Source organism: Delphinapterus leucas, chromosome 4 (assembly GCF_059928025.1).
Source record: "Delphinapterus leucas isolate spDelLeu-1000000601 "Yukka" chromosome 4, BTC_Dleu_Yukka2, whole genome shotgun sequence".
NCBI lineage: Eukaryota > Metazoa > Chordata > Mammalia > Artiodactyla > Monodontidae > Delphinapterus > Delphinapterus leucas.
This window is the reverse complement of record NC_143132.1, coordinates 70442897-70462042: the sequence shown is the minus strand read 5'-3', so window position 1 is coordinate 70462042 and position 19146 is coordinate 70442897. Positions and strand designations below refer to the sequence as shown.

Below are 19146 nucleotides of genomic sequence, written 5' to 3'. Positions count from 1 at the left end.
TATATGCCCAGTAGTGGGATTGCTGGGTCATATGGTAATTTTATTTTTAGTTTTTTAAGAAACCTCTATACTGTTCTCCATAATGGCTGTATCAACTTACATTCCCACCAAAAGAGCAAGAGGGTTCCCTTTTCTCCACACCCTCTCCAGCATTTGTTGTTTGTAGCTTTTCTGATGATGCCCATTCTAACTTGTGTGAGGTGATACCTCATTGTAGTTTTGATTTGCATTTCTCTAATAATTAGTGATGTTGAGCATCTTTTCATGTGCTTCTTGGCCATCTGTATGTCTTCTTTGGAGAAATGTCTATTTAGGTCTTCTGCCCATTTTTGGATTGGGTTGTTTGTGTTTTTAATATTACGCTGCATGTGCTGTTTATATATTTTGGAGATTAATCCTTTGTCTGTTGATTCATTTGCAAATATTTTCTCCTATTCTGAGGATTGTCTTTTCATCTTGTTTGTAGTTTCCTTTGCTTGCAAAAGCTTTTAAGTTTCATTAGGTCCCATTTGTTTATTTTTTTGTTTGTTTGTTTTTGTTTTTTGTTTTTGCAGTACGCGGGCCTCTCACTGCTGTGGCCTCTCCCATTGCGGAGCACAGGCTCCAGACGCGCAGGCTCAGTAGCCATGGCTCACGGGCCCAGCCGCTCCGCGGCATGTGGGACCTTCCTGGACCGGGACACGAACCCGTGTCCCCTGCATCAGCAGGCGGACTCTCAACCACTGCGCCACCAGGGAAGCCCCTGTTTATTTTTTATTTTATTTCCATTACCTTAGGAGATAGATCAAAAAAAGTCTTGCTGTGATGTATGTCAAAGAGTGTTCTTCCTATGTTTTCCTCTAAGAGTTTTATAGTTTCTGGGCTTACATTTAGGTCTCGAATCCATTTTGAGTTTATCTTTGTGTATGGTGTTACGGAGTGTTCTAATTTCATTCTTTTACATGTAGCTCTCCAGTTTTCCCAGCCCCACTTATTGAAGAGACTGTCTTTTCTCCATTGTATATTCTTGCCTCCTTTGTCATAGATTAGTTGACCATAGGTGCGTGGGTTTATCTCTGGGCTTTCTATCTTGTTCCATTGATCTATGTTTCTGTTTTTGTGCCAGTACCATGTTGTCTTAATTACTGTAGCTTTGTAGTATAGTCTGAAGTCAGGAAGTCTGATTCCTCTAGCTCTATTTTTTTCCTTCAAGACTGATTTGGCTGTTTGGGGTCTTTTGTGTCTCCATACAAATTTTAAGATTTTTTGTTCTAGTTCCGTAAAAAATGCCATTGGTAATTTCATAGGGATTGCATTGAACTTGTAGATTGCTTTGGGTAGTATAGTCATTTTCACAATATTGATTCTTCCAATCCAAGAACTTGGTATATCTCTCCTTCTGTTGTTATCATCTTTAATTTCTTTCATCAGTGTCTTACAGTTTTCTGTCTATAGGTCTTTTGTCTCTCTAGGTAGGTTTATTCCTAGGCATTTTATTCTTTTTGTTGCAATGGTAAATGGGAGTGTTTCCTTAATTTCTCCTTCAGATTTTTCATCATTAGTGTATAGGAATGCAAGAGATTTCTGTGCATTAATTTTGTATCCTGCAACTTTACCAAATTCACTGATTAGCTCTAGTAGTTTTCTGGTGGCATCTTTAGGATTCTCTATGTGTAGTATCATGTAGTATCATGTCATCTGCAAACAGTGACAGTTTTACTTCTTCTTTTCCAATTTGTATTCCTTTTATTTCTTTTTCTTCTCTGATTGCCGTGGCTAGGACTTCCAAAGCTATGCTGAATAATAGCGGTGAGAGTGGACATCATTGTCTTTTTCCTGATCTTAGAGGAAATGTTTTCAGTTTTTCACCATTGAGAATGATGTTTGCTGTGGGTTTGTCATATATGGCCTTTATTATGTTGAGGTAGGTTCCCTCTATGCCCACTTTCTGGAGAGTGTTTATCATAAATGGGTGTTGAATTTTGTGAAAAGCTTTTTCTGCATCTATTGAGATGATCATATGGTTTTTATTCTTCAATTTGTTAATATGGTGTATCACAATGATTGATTTGCATATATTGAAGAATCCTTGCATCCCTGGGATAAATCCGACTTGATCATGGTGTATGATCCTTTTAATGTGTTGTTGGATTCTGTTTGCTAGTATTTTGTTGAGGATTTTTGCATCTATATTCGTCAGTGATATTGGTCTGTCATTTTCCTTTTTTGTAGGATCTTTGTCTGGTTTTGGTATCAGGGTGATGGTGGCCTCCTAGAATGAGTTTGGGAGTGGTCGTTCCTCTGCAATTTTTTGGAAGAGTTTGAGAAGGATGGGTGTTAGCTTTTGTCTAAATGTTTGATAGAATTCACCTGTGAAGCCATCTGGTCCTGGACTTTTGTTTGTTGGAAGATTTTTTTTTTTTTTGTGGTACGCAGGCCTCTCACTGTTGTGGCCTCTCCCGTTGCAGAGCACAGGCTCCGGACGCGCAGGCTCAGTGGCCATGGCTCATGGGCCCAGCCGCTCCGCAGCATGTAGGATCCTCATGGACCGGGGCATGAACACGCGTCCCCTGCACCGGCAGGCGGACTCTCAACCACTGCGCCACCAGGGAAGCCCTGTTGGAAGATTTTTAATCACAGTTTCAATTTCATTACTTGTGATTGGTCTGTTCATATTTTCTGTTTCTGCCTGGTTCAGTCCTGGGAGGTTATACCTCTCTAAGAATTTGTCCGTTTCTTCCAGGTTGTCCATTTTATTGGCATAGAGTTGCTTGTAGTAGTCTCTTAGGTTGCTTTGTATTTCTGCGGTGTCTGTTCTAACTTCTCCTTTTTCCTTTCTAATTTTATTGATTTGAGTCCTTTCCCTCTTTTTTTTTTTCTTTTTTTTTCTTTTTTTTTTTTTTTTTTTGCCGTACATGGGACTCTCACTGTTGTGGCCTCTCCCATTGTGGAGCACAGGCTCCGGACGCGCAGGTCTGCGGCCATGGCTCACGGGCCTAGCTGCTTCGTGGCATGTGGGATCTTCCCGGACCGGGGCACGAACCCATGTCCCCTGCATCGGCAGGTGGACTCTCAACCACTGCATCACCAGGGAAGCTCCCTCTTTTTCTTGATGAGTCTGGCTAAGTGAGTCTATCAGTTTTGTTTATCTTCTCAAAGAACCAGCTTTTAGTTTTATTGATCTTTGCTATTGTTTTCTTTGTTTCTATTTCATTTATTTCTGCTCTAATCTTTATGATTTCTTTCCTTCTACTAACTTTGGGTGTTGTTTGTTCTTCTTTCTCTAGTTCCTTTAGATGTAAGGTGTAGCCTTACACCTAAAGGTGTAAGGTTACGCCTTTGGTTGTTTATTTGAGATGTTTCTTGTTTCTTGAGGTAGGCTTGTATTGCTATAAACTTCCCTCTTAGAACTGCTTTTGCTGCATCCCATAGGTTTTGGATTGTCGTGTTTTCGTTGTAGTTTGTGTTTAGGTATTTTTTAATTTCCTCTTTGATTTCTTCAGTGATCTCTTGGTTATTTAGTAACATATTGTTTAACCTCCATGTGTTTGTGTTTTTTACCTTTTTTTCCCCCTGTAATTGATTTCTAATCTCATAGCACTGTGGTCAGAAGAGATGCTTCATATGATTTCAGTTTTCTTAAATTTACTGAGGCTTGATTTGTGACCCAAGACATGATCTATCCTGGAGAATGTTCTGTGCCCACTTGAGAAGAAAGTGTAATCTGCTGTTTCTGGATGGAATGTCCTATAAATATCAATTAAATCTATCTGGTCTATAGTGTCACTTAAAGCTTGTGTTTCCTTATTAATTTTCTGTTTGGAGGATCTGTCCATTGGTGTTAGTGAGGTGTTAAAGTCCCCCACTATTATTATGTCACTGTCGAGTTCCTCTTTTAGAGCTGTTAGCAGTTGCCTTATGTATTGAGGTGCTCCTATGTTGGGTGCATATATATTTATAATTGTTATATCTTCTTCTTGGATTGATACCTTGACCATTATGTAGTGTCCTTCCTTGTCTCTTGTAACATTCTTTATTTTAAAGTCTATTTTATCTGATGTGAGTTTTGCTACTCCAGCTTTCTTTTGATTTCCATTTGCATGGAATATCTTTTTCCATCCCCTCAGTTTCAGTCTGTATGTGTCCCTAGCTCTGAAGTTGGTCTCTTGTAGACAGCATATATATGGGTCTTGTTTTTGTATCCATCCAGCAAGCCTGTGTCTTTTGGTTGAAGCATTTAATCCATTCATGTTTAAGGTAATTATGTATGTTCCTATTACCATTTTCTTAATGGTTTTGGGTTTGTTTTTGTAGGTCCTTTTCTTCTCTTGTGTTTCCCAGTTAGAGAAGTTCCTTTAGCATTTGTTGTAGAGCTGGTTTGGTGGTGCTGAGTTCTCTTAGGTTTTGCTTGTCTGTAAAGCTTTTGATTTCTCCATTGAATCTGAATGAGATCCTTGCCAGGTAGAGTAATCTTGGTTGTAGGTTCTTCCCTTTCATCACTTTAAATATATCATGCCACTCCCTTCTGGCTTGTAGAGTTTCTGCTGAGAAATCAGCTGTTAACCTTATATGGGAGTTCCCTTGTATGTTATTTGTCATTTTTCCCTTGCTGCTTTCAATAAATTTTCTTTGTCTTTAATTTTTGTCAGTTGGATTACTATGTGTCTCAGCATGTTTCTCCTTGTGTTTATCCTGTATGGGACTCTCTTCACTTCCTGGACTTGGGTGGCTATTTCCTTTCCCATGTTAGGGAAGTTTTTGACTATAATCTCTTCAAATATTTTCTCTGGTCCTTTCTCTCTCTCTTCTCCTTCTCGAACCCCTATAATGCAAATGTTGTTGTGTTTAATGTCCCAGAGGTCTCATGGGCTGTCTTCATTTCTTTTCATTCTTTTTTCTTTATTCTGTTCTGTGGCAGTGAATTCCACCATTCTGCCTTCCAGGTACTTATCTGTTCTTCTGCCTCAGTTATTCTGCTATTGATTCCTTCTAGTGTATTTTTCAGTTCAGTTATTGTATTGTTCATTTCTGTTTGTTTGTTCTTTAATTCTTCTAAGTTTTTGTTCTTAATTCTTCTAGGTCTTTGTTAAACATTTCTTGCATCTTCTTGATCTTTGCCTCCATTCTTTTTCCTAGGTACTGGATCATCTTCACTATCATTATTCTGAATTCTTTTTCTGGAAGGTTGCCTATCTCCACTTCATTTAGTTGTTTTTCTGGGGTTTTATCTTGTTCTTTCATCTGGTACAAAGTCCTCTGCCTTTTCATTTTGTCTGTCTTTCTGTGAATGTGGTTTTCCTTCCACAGGCTGCAGAATTATATTTCTTCTTGCTTCTGCTGTGAAGACCTATTTGTTTATGCTTCAGTTCAATTCATCAAGTGATGGATTCATTTCATTTTTAGCACATCTCCTTCAGCAAGATCTGCAATGCATACTGTTGATGTAGCAGTAGTAAACATTTTTCTGGAAACTACAAAACAAACTGAAGAAACCGTATCACGTGCCATTGAAAGAGCAATTAAACACAGTGCAAATGAGTTTACAAGCTACATCGGTAAGTATGAAATAATTTTATATGACGATTACCTGAAGACCTATCTACTTTTCATAAATTTTTCTATTATATGTTTGAAGGGGGCCAGAAGCACTTGATAATTGAATCCACAGACATCTCCCAGTTTCCTTTGAATCTGTCCTTTCTTCCTCCCTCCCTTTCCCCTGTCATTTGGCTTCTGCTCCTTTATAACCATCCCCCAAGTCATCAGACTGACTAGTTTGTTCCTCTTCTTGGAAGGTAGTCTTGGACAAATAGCCTCTGGACGAGGAAAGATGAAGAAAGGAGAAACAAGAGGGCTCTATACCAAGTTTTAGCTTTCCAAATGCTATAGAAAGTTTTATCTATACTGTTTCCCCTTTAGGCAGACACAACCCCCCCCCACAGGACAGCTGTTAACAATTCATTTTTACTGTGTTACAAGCACCCCAAATCTTAGTGGCCTAAACAACAACCATTTATTTATTATAACGCTATAATTCTGTGTGTCAGAATTTGGGCTTACCTGGGCAGTTCTGCTCATCTAGGCGGGGCTCGGCTGATCTCTGCTTGGCTCACTTAAGCATCGGGCATTAGCTGCCAGGTAGATCAGCTGAGGGCTGACTGATCTAAGATGGCTCAGCTGGACAGTTTGTCTCTGCTCCACATGATCTCCCATCCTCCAGCAGGTTAGTCCAAAAGGGCTTCAAGAGCAACAAGAGGGCACATTTCAGTACACAGGTGCTTCTCACTCTCTGCTAATGTTATATTTACAGCTGTCCTGACGGCCAAAGCAATTCACATGACAAAGCACAGTGTGGCAGGCCCTACGAAGGGGCATGGACACAGGAAGGCAGGAATAAACTGGCACTATTACTGCAATCACCACAGCAGTCATCAGGAGTTCCTCATTTCAGAGGTGTCCAGGGCCAGCCCTGGGGGCAGCTCTGTGCAACTGGTTCTCAGTCCTGGTTGCCAAACCCAAAGGCCTCTGTTGAGACACAACTTATCTGACTTTTCTGTAACATTTGATACTAGTATCCTCCCATTCCTGAAGTCCTCTTCTCTCTGGACCTCCACTCACCATTCTCCTGATCCCATTCTGCCTTCCTCATCTTTCATTTTGATCCTTCTGCAACTCCTTCTTTAGTCTCTTAAATTTTTGCTTTTTGCTTATTGTAACCTCCATGTCCTAATTTGCAAAACTTATTTCTCTTTTTGAAAATATAATCAAATTCTGTTCATTTATGGTTTTCTAGCACCTTCTCTCTTTTTCAAGATTTCACAGATGATCACTGTTCTCTCAGGACCTGGAATGTAAATGCTCTGGAATAAAACACTTAAAATTCTATTAGAAAAGATGGGGGCTCCCCTGCACTCCACCCGCTCCATGGGCTGCGGTCCCTTTAGCAATGTCCATTCAACTCTCTTCCATCCAAGTATTATTTCCTGGCAAGACAGGAGAAAAATTGTTCTGAAGCCATTCTGTTTTTCTCATGTCATTCATCAACACTACACCAACCAGGCCTGGCCTTTCCATGAGCCCCTGTAACGTGGAAAACATACACCCTTTCATTCATTTGCCCATTTTTTATTTTTAACCCTTTGCTCTTTGTTGTTGGGTTTTTGTTGCTGTTGTTGCTTTGGGTTTTGTTTGTGACAAGCCTGAGCTCATTTGGGACTCTAGACTGTCTCTGTCACACTTTTAATATTCCATCATTGGTTATAGGATCTTCTTTTTATATTTTATGTCTCTCATCTGAGAGCTTCCTGTGCAAACCATGCCAGTTTCTTATATTACCTGGCCCTCTCCCATTTTTTTTTTTTTTCTTTACAGCTTGTTGGGATCATTTGCAGCTGCACAGTTAGAATTACATTTTCAGAGCTTCTTACTTTCCTGAACTGTTTTCATCTTCCAGAGTCTCATGCCATGGAACTACACCTTATCCTTTTTGAACATTTCAATATTTACTCTCTCAAAGTCATACTCCTCTTTCTGACTGTCACTTGGTCCTTGTCTTCCAAGGGACTCATCACTTCCACCTGCCAATAAATTTCTCCTGAGGGTCACAATTTTGTCCAGAGTAGCAATTCATGCCATCAGAACCTCTACCCCCAGAAGATGAAATTGTCAGCAAGGCAAGACAAAAACCTTATCATTGGCTCTGCTTTGGGCTGAATGAGACTTCTAGCAAGTGTGAGGAAGTTGAGGATCCCCATCAGCATGGGGACTGACCACTCCAAGTGGTTGTCAGATGAAAATAACCAGTGCATTCTTCAAAATAAAGTTGGGGACCCTTGCAATTCTCTCATTTGGCTCTACTTAGTAACTGCCTTGGTTCTGAGCCCTGGAAGACTTGAAACCATCTGGTCTCAGGGCTGAGAATTGCTCTTTTTTTGGACAACTCTTCTCAACATTTCTCCACTCTGAGACCAGGCATGTGCTCTTAGGTACATTAACAGATTACCGAATGATGCCAGCTAGAGATGGCCACAGGAGCATGAGCCGCCCAGCACATGGAAGGGAGAGCTCAGAACTTTTAGAGAAAAACACTTTTTCCTGCTCTCTTGCTTCTGCTGCAAAGACAGATTCTCTTTTCTGTGTCAAAAGTTGTAGAATCTCTTTCTCTGGTTTTTATTTAGAGGCATTTTCAAATGGCAGGTAATGAAGGAAGGTTAGTTACAGGTTTGGGATGTTTAGAAGAGAGTAACCACATATCTGTTCTACCTGCTCCTATTCTCTCCCCCTAATCTATTCTCAGATTCATCTTTTTGTCCCTAATGTCTTCCAATCTGCTTCTAGACTAACATTCTTAAAAGATGGCTTTCTTATGCCAATCAACGGTAGAGCCAAGAGTTCTCACTTTTGTTCCTCCTCACCACACTGCCTCTCCCCTGCCCAAGTACAACTCCATCACTCCTGGACAAGAATACTTTACTTCTTTTCATGCCTTGTTTACTCCACTTAGACCTTGCCTCTCCTTTGACTGTTCAAATCTTCCCTATCTTTCAAGACTTAGCCCAATTTCCACCTCCTCCACGATGTTACCTTTAGCTACCTGAGCCCCTGAATTCCCGCTGTACTTAAAGTCTGTATTACAAGTTGCTGGATGCGATTCTCTAAGGGTATAAACAGGTAACTCTCCAAAGATGGGGTCCAAAACTTATGCAGCTACTGTGTCCCTTGTGGAACCTAGCAAAGAGGTAGGTGCAAAAGAGACTTGGAACATCATTGCATTGCACTGGATTGAATTAATTTTAATTGAATAATATAAGGAAATAGTTATAGAAGAGATCCACTGGGGAGTTGAATTTCAGAATCTCAGATTTTCATTGGTTGAATCCCAAAATGTGTTAAAAGGCAACAATATCCACAATGGAATGGGGTGCTTTCACAAGTTACCGTATCCGTATTGTCTTGCTAAATATGTCTTTGAATTATTTGTACCTCTTAGAGCAAGATCGCTGTGATTATTATGGTTGTGAGAAAGAGAATGGGCAAGATGACTGCACCAGTGGTTTACTATGTCAGTGCAAACCGGGGCTGCTGAGGCCGAACCCACAGATCCCCCAGTGTGTTGGTAAGTGTTCCACCTGCTTCTAAATGTTCTTCATGCCTCCTCCACTCTCTCCTTTTGCATTTGCAAAGTACACACTTTCCTGCTCAAGTTTCCATGTGCATTTCAGAGTCTGAGGGATGTGAATTTTGGCTTTAGTCCTGTGGGCCTGGATAGGGCCTTGGCTAAGAGCTGGTGAGGAGGCCCACATGCCGCTTCACAGGGCGCACGTCAAGTGCAGAGCCACTGAGCACTGCGTTTTACCCAGAAAAAGCAACGTGAAAACATTGTATTCTGTGATGTGTCACTTTGGTGTTGAAGGGGTTGTTTCTGAAAATTACCCAGAAATCACTCTCTTTTGAAGCTTTGGGTCCAAAGTGTCCTGATGACTGCAACACACAGAACACAGAGAAGCAATGCCTAGTGAAGGACAGCTGGAACGCTACCTGCGTGTGCCCGCCAGGCTACAAGGAAGATGATCGTGGGATCTGTCAACAGTAAGAGAAATCCCTCCTTTTTCATCTTGTCATAGCTGAAGCTAGGCAAAAAGGATAGAGCTTGTCACACACGTATGAGTTTAGGGTCTGGAAGTTGGTTCGCTGGCATAAGTTGGTAGGTACAGAGCATCACCATCACCACCACCATCATTATCACCAGTTTTTGAACATTCTCCGTGTGCTGGGAACCACAGCAGGTAATGCTTCTCATACAACAACAGTCAGGAATGTATTTATTCCCCATTTTCAGGTGAGGAAACTGAAGCTCGGAGAATATAAATGACACGTCCCCACTCACAGGGCAGCAAATAAATGGCCGAGCCAGGTGGTCTCGCAGCCCGAGGGGGCCCCACTAAGCTCCATGCCTCTGGGACTCGGCTTCACCCAAACTGCTGAATCCTCCTGGCGCTCAGAAGATGGAGCGTTCAGTTGGTAGCAAATGGAACCACACGAGATTGTGTACCCCCTCAACCTTCCAGAGTGCCATGAAAGGCGCTCACCTGGAAGAATGGGAGCGTAAGGAAGAAAACAGAAAGAGGAGACGGAACGGGGAGGAGAGAATGAAAGAAAGGTGCAAGGAAGACATGGAGGTTGGGTGGGAACTCTGACCTGCTCCCACAAGGCTCCTTACCATGGTCTCCTACTCCTTGTATTTTAGGTGTGCGTTTGGCTACAGCGGAGTTGATTGTGAAGACTGTGAGTAGAAGAGTCTTGCTTTGTTAATAAGCTTCTAAGAAACAGACATTGACCACATTCAAAATTCTGTCCAGTCCCCCAAAGTCTCTGGCTTGTTTCATAAAGAGAGAGAAAAATCTACCTGGAGTTTGTCTTCTGGGTCAGGCCACTCCATGCTCACCCTTAGGTTGTGGGCAGAGCCTCTCTGTTATGGGAAATAATAGAACTCAGCCCAAGAGGTGGGCTGGTGTCTCTGGACTTGTCCTAGGCCAAAGAAGTTTGTCCCAACATTATATTCATTTCCTACATTAGATTAAATATGCATTGTCTGCTACTAAAAAGGATAAAGACCAGTATATTCCAAAAATGTTTATGTTCACAGTAGAGCAGAACTAGAAACCAGACGTTCAAATGCTCAAATCATCTTTTTGTCTCAGAGCTATTTACTAATTTGGGATGTGTTGTCATAAATTCAGTTGCCTGGTTCCCTCCCAGGCCCTACCCCCACCAGATTGGGACAATACTAACTGTATATTTTAAGTGATTTCATATTTTAAATTTTATATAATGAACTAAAAGATCAATGATCCAAGATGAAGGGAATATTCCTGTTAGCCTCCCAGCCAGCCACAAAGTTAGTGATAAGAAATGCTTTTAATTTCTACTGTATTTTGTTGTGAGGCTGGGTTTGCTAAGTCATTTCTTTCTTCTGGGCTTTCAGTGTCTACACCTATAAAATGACAAGTTCGGATCAGATAACCCTTGAGGTTTTTTCCAGACTTAATGGTCCCTTGCATCCTGGTTAGAGGTGGCATATAGGGCAGTCATGTAGCAGAAAGGATCAAAGGGATCTAGAGCAGCACTGTCCAATAGAAACGTAACACGAGCTTCAAATTTTAAAAGCTCTAAGTAAATTTTAAAAAGTAAAGAGGAATAGGTGAAGTTGATTTTAGTAACATTTTATTTCACTCAATATATAGAAAATAATATTTCAATGGGCAATCAGTACAAGGATGATTAATGAGATATTTTACATTTTTTTCATACTATGTGTTTGAAGTCTGCTGTGTATGTTAAAATTACACTTACCTGCCACCCCATAGCCATATTTCAAGAGCACCAAACAAGCAGATCCAGAGGAGAATGGGTGGTAATGAACCTCCAGTCTCTTCCCTCATCAATTCCATCAAGCTCCTCTGTTAGTGACAAATTTAACTCCAACCCAGTTCCCCTAGTTTATCAGCAAAGTCCGTTCTGGCAGGCAGGCAAACCAGCAGAGGTAAGGAGGTAGTGTGGACCTCCGATGAGATCTCACCCCCCCACAAAGCCCAGGAAGGTCCTGCCACCATGGCCTCCTCTGTGCTTATGGACTTCTTTTATCTGGCAAGGTTGCCTCTTTTGATTGGGTTCTGAAGACACAGTTGGTGGTGGGCAGACAGAGGGCTAAAGGAGGTGAGCCCCCCACCCATCCTGGTCCTGGAAGAGGGTCAGAAACCAGAGCCCAGTTGTCCTCATGGCCAGGAACCACTGGGAACACATGTACCTGTGCAGTAGACAGTGGGAGTCTGCCTGGGGGAAGCCGTTCCTACTCTTCTCTTTTCCCTTTCAGCATTTCAGCTGATCCTCACGATCGTGGGCACCATTGCTGGCATCCTCATTCTCGGCTTGGTGATTGCAATCATCTTAGTGAGGTATGAAGTGTCCCTTTCCTGGGACACAGTGCCACCGGCATTACACTCTGGTTTCCAAACACGCCCAGCCTTTCCTGGGCAAGAGAAGAAAAGTAAGGCAAGGCCTCTCTAATACCATTGCCCTTTTTGTCTTACCTGAATTTTCTTCCGATTCTATAAGCTACACATGATCACTGAAGAAAATAGAAAATGTGTAAAGGAGCAGACTAAAAAGTCACCCACAAAACCCACCACCCTGAAGCAACCAACATTTTGGCATACATCCTTCCAGGTTTTCTGCTACTTTTTAAAATGAAGTTATATATGTAATTTAGTATCTTTTGTGCTTTAAAATTTTTTTTGTTGAGGTTTGTTTTTGCTTAATACTATAAAGTGACATAGCAACCATTTTCTGATGTCATTAAAAACTCTTTTGGGAGTTCAGGGGTTTTCTTTTGAGCACAAGCCACCCATGTGCTTGGCCCTGCAATAAATCTTTATCTGCTCAAAAACAAAACAAAACAAAACACTCTTTTGTTAGCAGTATTTAACTCCATTGATGTTGTCAAATATGATTTTCATTAATTCACTCCCTTGCCCAGGACCTCGCTGCAAATAGCCTAACGTCCACCTTAACTGAGTCCCCTGGGTTTTAAGTAGAAACGTTACCTCTGCATGGCCTTTTCTCAGCTTGTGCCTTAAATGCCCTTCTTAAAAACTTAAGTAGGGTCCATTCATTTATTCTACAAACATTTAGATAAAGTTCCCTCCATTAATAGAGACGGAATACTATCATCTATTCCATTCTAAATGTGCCAAGTGAGGAGCTACTGTGATTTTTTTAAAAAAGCTACTTTTTGAAAATTACCTTTAGCTAATATTTTATATTTTGGCAAAATAGGTTTGTTTTTCACTGTAATGCGAGAGGATAGAGTTTACATTCCTAAAATATTTTGTTTCTTTTTTTTTTCTTCTTTTACTCCATTATGATATTAACTCTTCCCCAGAGACTTGATTATAAGGATGCCAAGCTGGGAACTGAGAACACGACTTTCCCTTTTCCAGGGGTGGGGGTGTGGGGGACAGGACATTCGACTCTGGAGCAAGGCTGCTTCCTCCACAGTGGACTGGCTCACTGCCCCAGTCTCCAGGGTCCTCAGGGACTGTGATAGAGCTTGTGCCCCTTGAAAGCCTCGGTTCTCAGTTCCCCTTCCTGCTGCAGAGCCCCGTTTGCTCTTTGCTCAGCCACAGATTCATGACTCTTGGGAGCTCTCCAAGAATTATAATTTCTTGCCCATTCCAAAGGGAAGGAAGCCTCTTGTCAGTTACCTTAGATGGGGGTGCTGTCACAGGGCAGGAACTCCGTGGCGGGCTGGGCTGACTGTCAGGGTCACCAGGTGAGTGGGTCTTCCTTTCTGACGTTCCAGTGTCTGAGAGTCACCCCAGGACTGCCCTGTGGCCATAATGGATGCCTCTGGCCCCACTACCCATATTCTAACAGGGCAGGACTGTCGCTGCAGGCCAGAAGGAGAGAAGGGTCATGATCAGAGTTAATTGGGGGACAGGTGCCTCCCTCACCTGCAAGTCCATCCACTTGGCTTTGAATGCCTACACTTGAGGTCCTTGAGGGCCCACAGAACAACGTGGGAAACTCCTATTTCTCCTTAATACCTTTATGCCTTGAACTCATTTTGTTCACTGAGGTGCTTCTGTAGACATTGACTTTGCCTGAATGAAAAATTGTACCACAAATCATCTTTTTCTTTGACTTTTATTACCATTTCCATAAATAATTCAAAAGCACACTGAAAAATGCTAACATTATTAGCAAAATGTAAATGGGACTGGAGGAATTAGATGGTAACGTTGGATCAGGGTCAACGTTCCGGTTTTGATGGTTACATGGAGCTTATGAGGAGACTTAGGGAATCTACACTGAATGAAGTAATGAAGTATTACCAGTAATGGACATCAGGTCTGCAGCTTATTCTTAAATGGTTCAGAAATGTTAACAGTCGGGGAATCTGGGTGATAGATGTATGGGAGCTCTGTGTAATTTTTCTTTTTTTTGGTAACTTACATGTAAATTTGAAATTATTTCAAAAATTTAAAACATTTTGAAGAAAAAATATTAACTTTTGCTTCAAGGAACTTGCTGCCATTGTCAGACCCTAATTCTTCTTACCGATTACAGCTCAATGAACAAAAGGAGGAATGTGGAACAACAGAAATTGATTGAGAACGATTTTCAAAATCGGAAGCTGCGGAATACCGGCTTTAGCAATCTAGGAGCAGACGGGAGCATCTTCCCTAAGATCAACATGAACCTGCCCAAAGAGAGTCAGCCACAGAATCCCTACGTAATCCAGGGTGGTATACCCCGCGCAGACTATTAGGTGAGTCTTTGCATGCTTTCTGTTTGCCTTTGCAGAGTGAAATGCCCCAGGGCCGACTTGGGACCTGGCTGTTGTATCAGCAGCAGCCCTGGCTGCCCAGTAGACTTTTTTTTTCATCAAAAGCTATTGAAAGTAGCCACCACTTGGTCCCTAACACTGACCATCTATGTGGCTAGACACACCACTTAATTTATCTGTTCATCTATTTCCTCAGCTATAAAAAAGGAATCTTAATTCACATGCCCTTAAGGTCTCCTTAAATGATATGTTTCTCGGGATACAACTCCAGTGGTTGTGATGACAATTCCCAGACTGCTGAAGGGCCTAGGACCTAGGGCAGGCCTGGGGAAGACTGTTGGATGTAAACATGGTTCTGTTTACATGGATCCTTTCCAGCCAGCCCACATGAAGGCAAATCTCTCCTTTCCTCCCCGCCCCACCCCAGACCACAAGGCCACCCGATCAATTTCTAAAGCGACAAGGCAAGTGAGGCCGATAATATTTTCTTTCCCTTGGGAGGACTTTCAAGGCAAGTAGCTTGTCCTTGTTAGATTTGTTTTGGAGAATCGTAGCTGGCATTGCTCAGTGTGACCAAATGAAATACTGAAAGGAGAAAGCCTGTCAGAGAGGACTCCCTTGGGGAGGAGTGACAAGACAGAAGGGAGAGGAAAAGTGGCCAGAGAAGAGAGAGGGCGAAGAAGAGAGGAAAGGAGAGAAATGACTTGTTTAAAAGAGGAAGAGTGGGGAGAAAGGGAAAGAAGGAGGGGTGAGGTATCCCCAGGAGAGAAGAAAAATAAAGAGGCTGAAAGAGAAGGGGGATCCAGGAGGGTGGTAGAGGGGCCGGGGAAGGGGAGCACAGTATCCCCACTCCCCGTGTGTGAGCGTTGCTTCTGCAGGCGGCCCAGGTGAGCGGGTCATCCTTTGTGGATCTTAACGCACTTTGAATATTCTGGGAAAATCTGACTTATTTTTAGTTTGAAATCCCACGGTTGATTTTACGTATCAGCTTTCCTTCAGTCATGGAATCTAAGTGTTCCATGCGTGCACGAAGGGATGACTTGCACAAAATGCGCTGTGTGGGGTCGGACACAGGGTCTAGCCAGCAAGAGCCGAGATGGACCTCCCTTTGGCCCTACATGAGGTGAACCTTAACCATGGAACTCATTTCAAACCTCCCTTTCCCCACAGTGGAGCCCTTACTTCAAGTATAACCTCTGAAGAAAGCCCTTTAGTGGCTGAACAGGCATGGGATTTAGAATCAGACAGACCTGGGTTCACAGCCTGGCCCTTCCTGCTACGAGCTGTGTGATCTCAGACAAGTTATTTGACTTCTGTGGGTTTGTTTTCTCATCTGTGAAATGGTTAAAATGAAGCCTACCTCAGAGGGTAGATATCACATAAGCCAAAATGCATAAAGAACACAGCGCGATGGGTTCTAATTTGAATAATAGTATTCAAATTGTGTTAATTACAATAATGTTAATCATTTATGAATCTAAATTTTCTCATATGTTTCTGTTGGAATACTTCTTTTCTAAGAGTTTTTTTCCCCCTCTCTTTCTCTCTCTCTCGTTTTGTCTAGAACGGTAAAAATTTGGAACCATCCATGGCCCCTCAACCCAACGTATGAGCTTTTATTTTGAGTGTTTCAAAGACTGATGGAGAAGGGAGCAGCCATGAAGGTCTGGCCTTTGGTATTTCTCTTCCATCCAGCTTCTCTGAATGGAAGTTGTGACTGTTTGCAATGAATACAGCTTGTTTGCTAACTAAGTACCTATGAAATTAAATGCACATAGATGCTATTAGTAAGCATCTATACTTAAGGTAGTTGATTTGCTCCAATCAGTACAATAGTTAGGTTTTTTTTTCCTGGCCGTGCAACAGTAATCATTCTATCTATCTAGAGGGAAGCTCCCCAGGATTTTTCACTCCTGAAAGAGTCTAGAAGAGTGTTGCTTTGAGTTGATACCCTGTAGATAAGTGACGTATTCTGGGAGACTCTTACACATCAGCTGTGGAGGTCCTAGGAGATGGGAGGACATACCATCCTTGAAGATGCTCAGGTTCATTCTCTGGCAAGTTAAAACAGGGAAGCTCCTTCTTTTCCTCAAATGTAGGGATTTCATTACCCTTGAACTGCCAGGAGCTTGTGACCTGGGTTCAAATCAAGAGGACAGATAAAAAGAGACAGGTCCCTTAGCTTTTTGGGAGCAGTTACTGGCAATCCAGGGCCTTCTTAATGTCAACTAGAAGGCCTGAACTAGAAATGTCCTCTGCAGGGGTACGTTCTAGAGGGTTTGAAATGCCGGTAGGTAGGGGAGTCAGTAGGGAAAAATGTGACCAGGAGAAGGAGGAACAGAGGTAGAAGGAAGCTGGGCTGGAGGCTGAGTAAGGGAGAAGGTACCCAGGGCCCACCTTCATCCTCAGATTCCCCTCCTCAATGAGCAAATGGGCATTTCCTCTAATTCATGCCCTACCCAAGATTTAGAACCTAGGAGAGGATGTGAAGACAGAGCCCCCAGAGCAAGAGCTTGAAGTCACTTTGAAATTGTAGACATTCTGACTGGCTTATGGTGAGAGGGAGCTTGTGCTCTGGATCCAAATGTTCAGTCTCGTGATACAGACTCCAGAGGTATTCCGCCAAAGCCTCAGCCTTCCCTGGGGACAGAGCCTTAGCCGTGGTCACTAACACACACACAGAGCTGAGAATGGGGGCAGCCACCTCCAGCACAGGCTTTCTTTAATGTTAGTAGTATCCTTGTTTATGTCTAATGTCTGGTCTCTTTGCAAGTTATTTTTATTTGTTGTTATTATTTGTTCTTGACTGTTAACTATTAGCAGTAACAAATAAAGTGTCTTTAATAGATGGTGTCCTCCCTTGTGTTTGGGACTCTGGGTGATGCACATAGCAGTTAAGTTTCACTTTCAATAGCAAACATGACACATGGTAAACCGAATTGATTAACATCTGCTCATTAGGGGCTGTTGGATTACCCAAGGTAATTTTTTTTTGTCATGGAATAGACATTTTTGGCTGCTTCCCCAGGCGTATCCCACAACTCTTCCATTTTGAAGCAACCAAGCATTTTGGGTGGGATTGATCCGACCCCTAGCTCCAAATGTAGGCCTTGGTTGGCCCAAGCCAATCAGTGGAATCCCATGCCGGCTTGCCAGTGATTGACTTAGCAAGCATATGGCACAAGTGGATATGATTAGAATAAATCTCAGATGTTGGTAGGAGGCTTGGAGGAGGAGAAACTCGTTGTTCTGGAGAGCGGGGTTGAGGATGTGAGGCGTCGAACTGCTTCAGTTTTGCTGAGCTGACACATAGAGGAGGGCAAAGCTGAGAGAACCATGGAAGAATGGAGCTGGTGCTCTGATCAGACCATCCCTGAAGGCTCTGGACTTTACTATTAGGACAGTTTGAGTAGTTGCTTCTGTTTTTGCAGGTGGAAGCATCCTCACTGATACAGCTTGTGATTACTCTTGTGTTCTCAAGGCTAGCTGGTGAACATAATAAAAGAAACTCGTATGACCTATTAACGCCCACAGTAAAAATATTAGTCAGCAATCAATAGGTTAACAGAATTAATGAAGACATAACTTAAAATTGGCTGACCACTGTAACTTGACATCACAGTCTCTAGTTCTGACCTGCATGTTACCTCCTTTACGTTTGAAGATGATTCTGGATTTAGTGCTAAAAGTAGGCTATTTGAACCTCTTTTCTTTCTTTTTTTTTTTTTTAAATTATTTATTTATTTGGCTGCACCGGGTCTTAGTTGCAGCAGGTGGGCTCCTTAGTTGCGGCTCACTGGCTCCTTAGTTGTGGCATGCAAAGTTTTAGTTGCAGCATGCCTGTGGGATCTAGTTCCCTGACCAGGGATCGAACCCGGGCCCCCTGCACTGGGAGCGCAGTGTCTTATCCACTGCGCCTCCAGGGAAGTCCCTGAACCTCTTTTCTAAAGAGTCCCACCTCTCTCATGGCCCTCTGCACTACACCATGTCAGTTTCCATCACTTCTCAAAGGTCCTGGGCCATACAGAACTCTGGGCTTCATGGACCAGAGTACATCCATTCTTGGGTGAATTTCATTGCTATTGTTTGAATAAAAATAATGCTCCAAATATGTATATGTGTAATATTTATGAAAATGGCTTTTGCCTCCAAAGTTGCTTTTGATCTTACATAATAGGACGTGTAATTCGTTTGCTTCCGCTTACTGGGACCTTTGCAAAGGTTTTCTAACGACTGTCCTGCAACCTCGCAGGGCTGTGTCAGAATGAACTTTCTAAGATGTGAATCTGATCATGATACTCCCTTTCTTAAGGCTTTCAGGGGTTCTCCACTGAGAGAATCAAGCTCAGAGATTCAAGCCAGACTCTTTGTGGCTCAAGTGCTCCAGAGTTGCCTCTCCTCCCCCGTCCCCACTCCCACTACCCCCGCAGTGCTCTAACACTGGCATACCTGCTGTTCCCTAAACATGCCACCTCCTCCTACCGCCATTTTTTTGGAATTTATTTTATTTTTTTTTATACAGCAGGTTCTTATTAGTTATCTATTTTATACTACCTCCATGTTTTTGCCTGTGCTGTGCCCTGCACTTGAAATGCCCCTTTCCTTCAACTGCCTAATAAACACCTCCAACTGTCTAGATCAGCTAAAACACCATCTCTTCTGACCAGCTTTTTCGAATCCTCCCCTTCTCCACACAGCCCTCTCAAGCAGAAGTATCGCCTCTCTCATGTCAGCCGGGTCCTGGAACTCATTTCCCTGGTAAAGAGGTCCTGCATGGTAAGTCTGTGTTTCCTTCTCACCCAGCACAATGCCTGGCATAG

The 19146-nt window shown here is 42.5% G+C and overlaps 1 protein-coding gene across 3 annotated transcripts in view; it reads left to right on the top strand.

Moving 5' to 3' along the window:
* Positions 1-17415, top strand: part of MUC13 (mucin 13, cell surface associated) — a 33293-nt gene extending 15878 nt beyond the window's left edge. Inside the window, exons 5-11 of one of the 3 annotated variants that reach the window (XM_022567597.2) lie at positions 5383-5534; positions 8969-9094; positions 9435-9567; positions 10226-10263; positions 11852-11933; positions 14107-14308; positions 15891-17415. In XM_022567597.2, the coding sequence (XP_022423305.2) occupies positions 5383-5534; positions 8969-9094; positions 9435-9567; positions 10226-10263; positions 11852-11933; positions 14107-14308 (733 nt within the window). In that variant the 3' untranslated portion in view covers positions 15891-17415. Of the gene's footprint in view, positions 1-4462; positions 5535-8968; positions 9095-9434; positions 9568-10225; positions 10264-11851; positions 11934-14106; positions 14614-15890 lie in introns of those variants that run through there. The other 2 variants (XM_089910609.1, XM_089910608.1) reach the window with 2 other exon arrangements.
* Positions 17416-19146: the final 1731 nt, after the last annotated feature.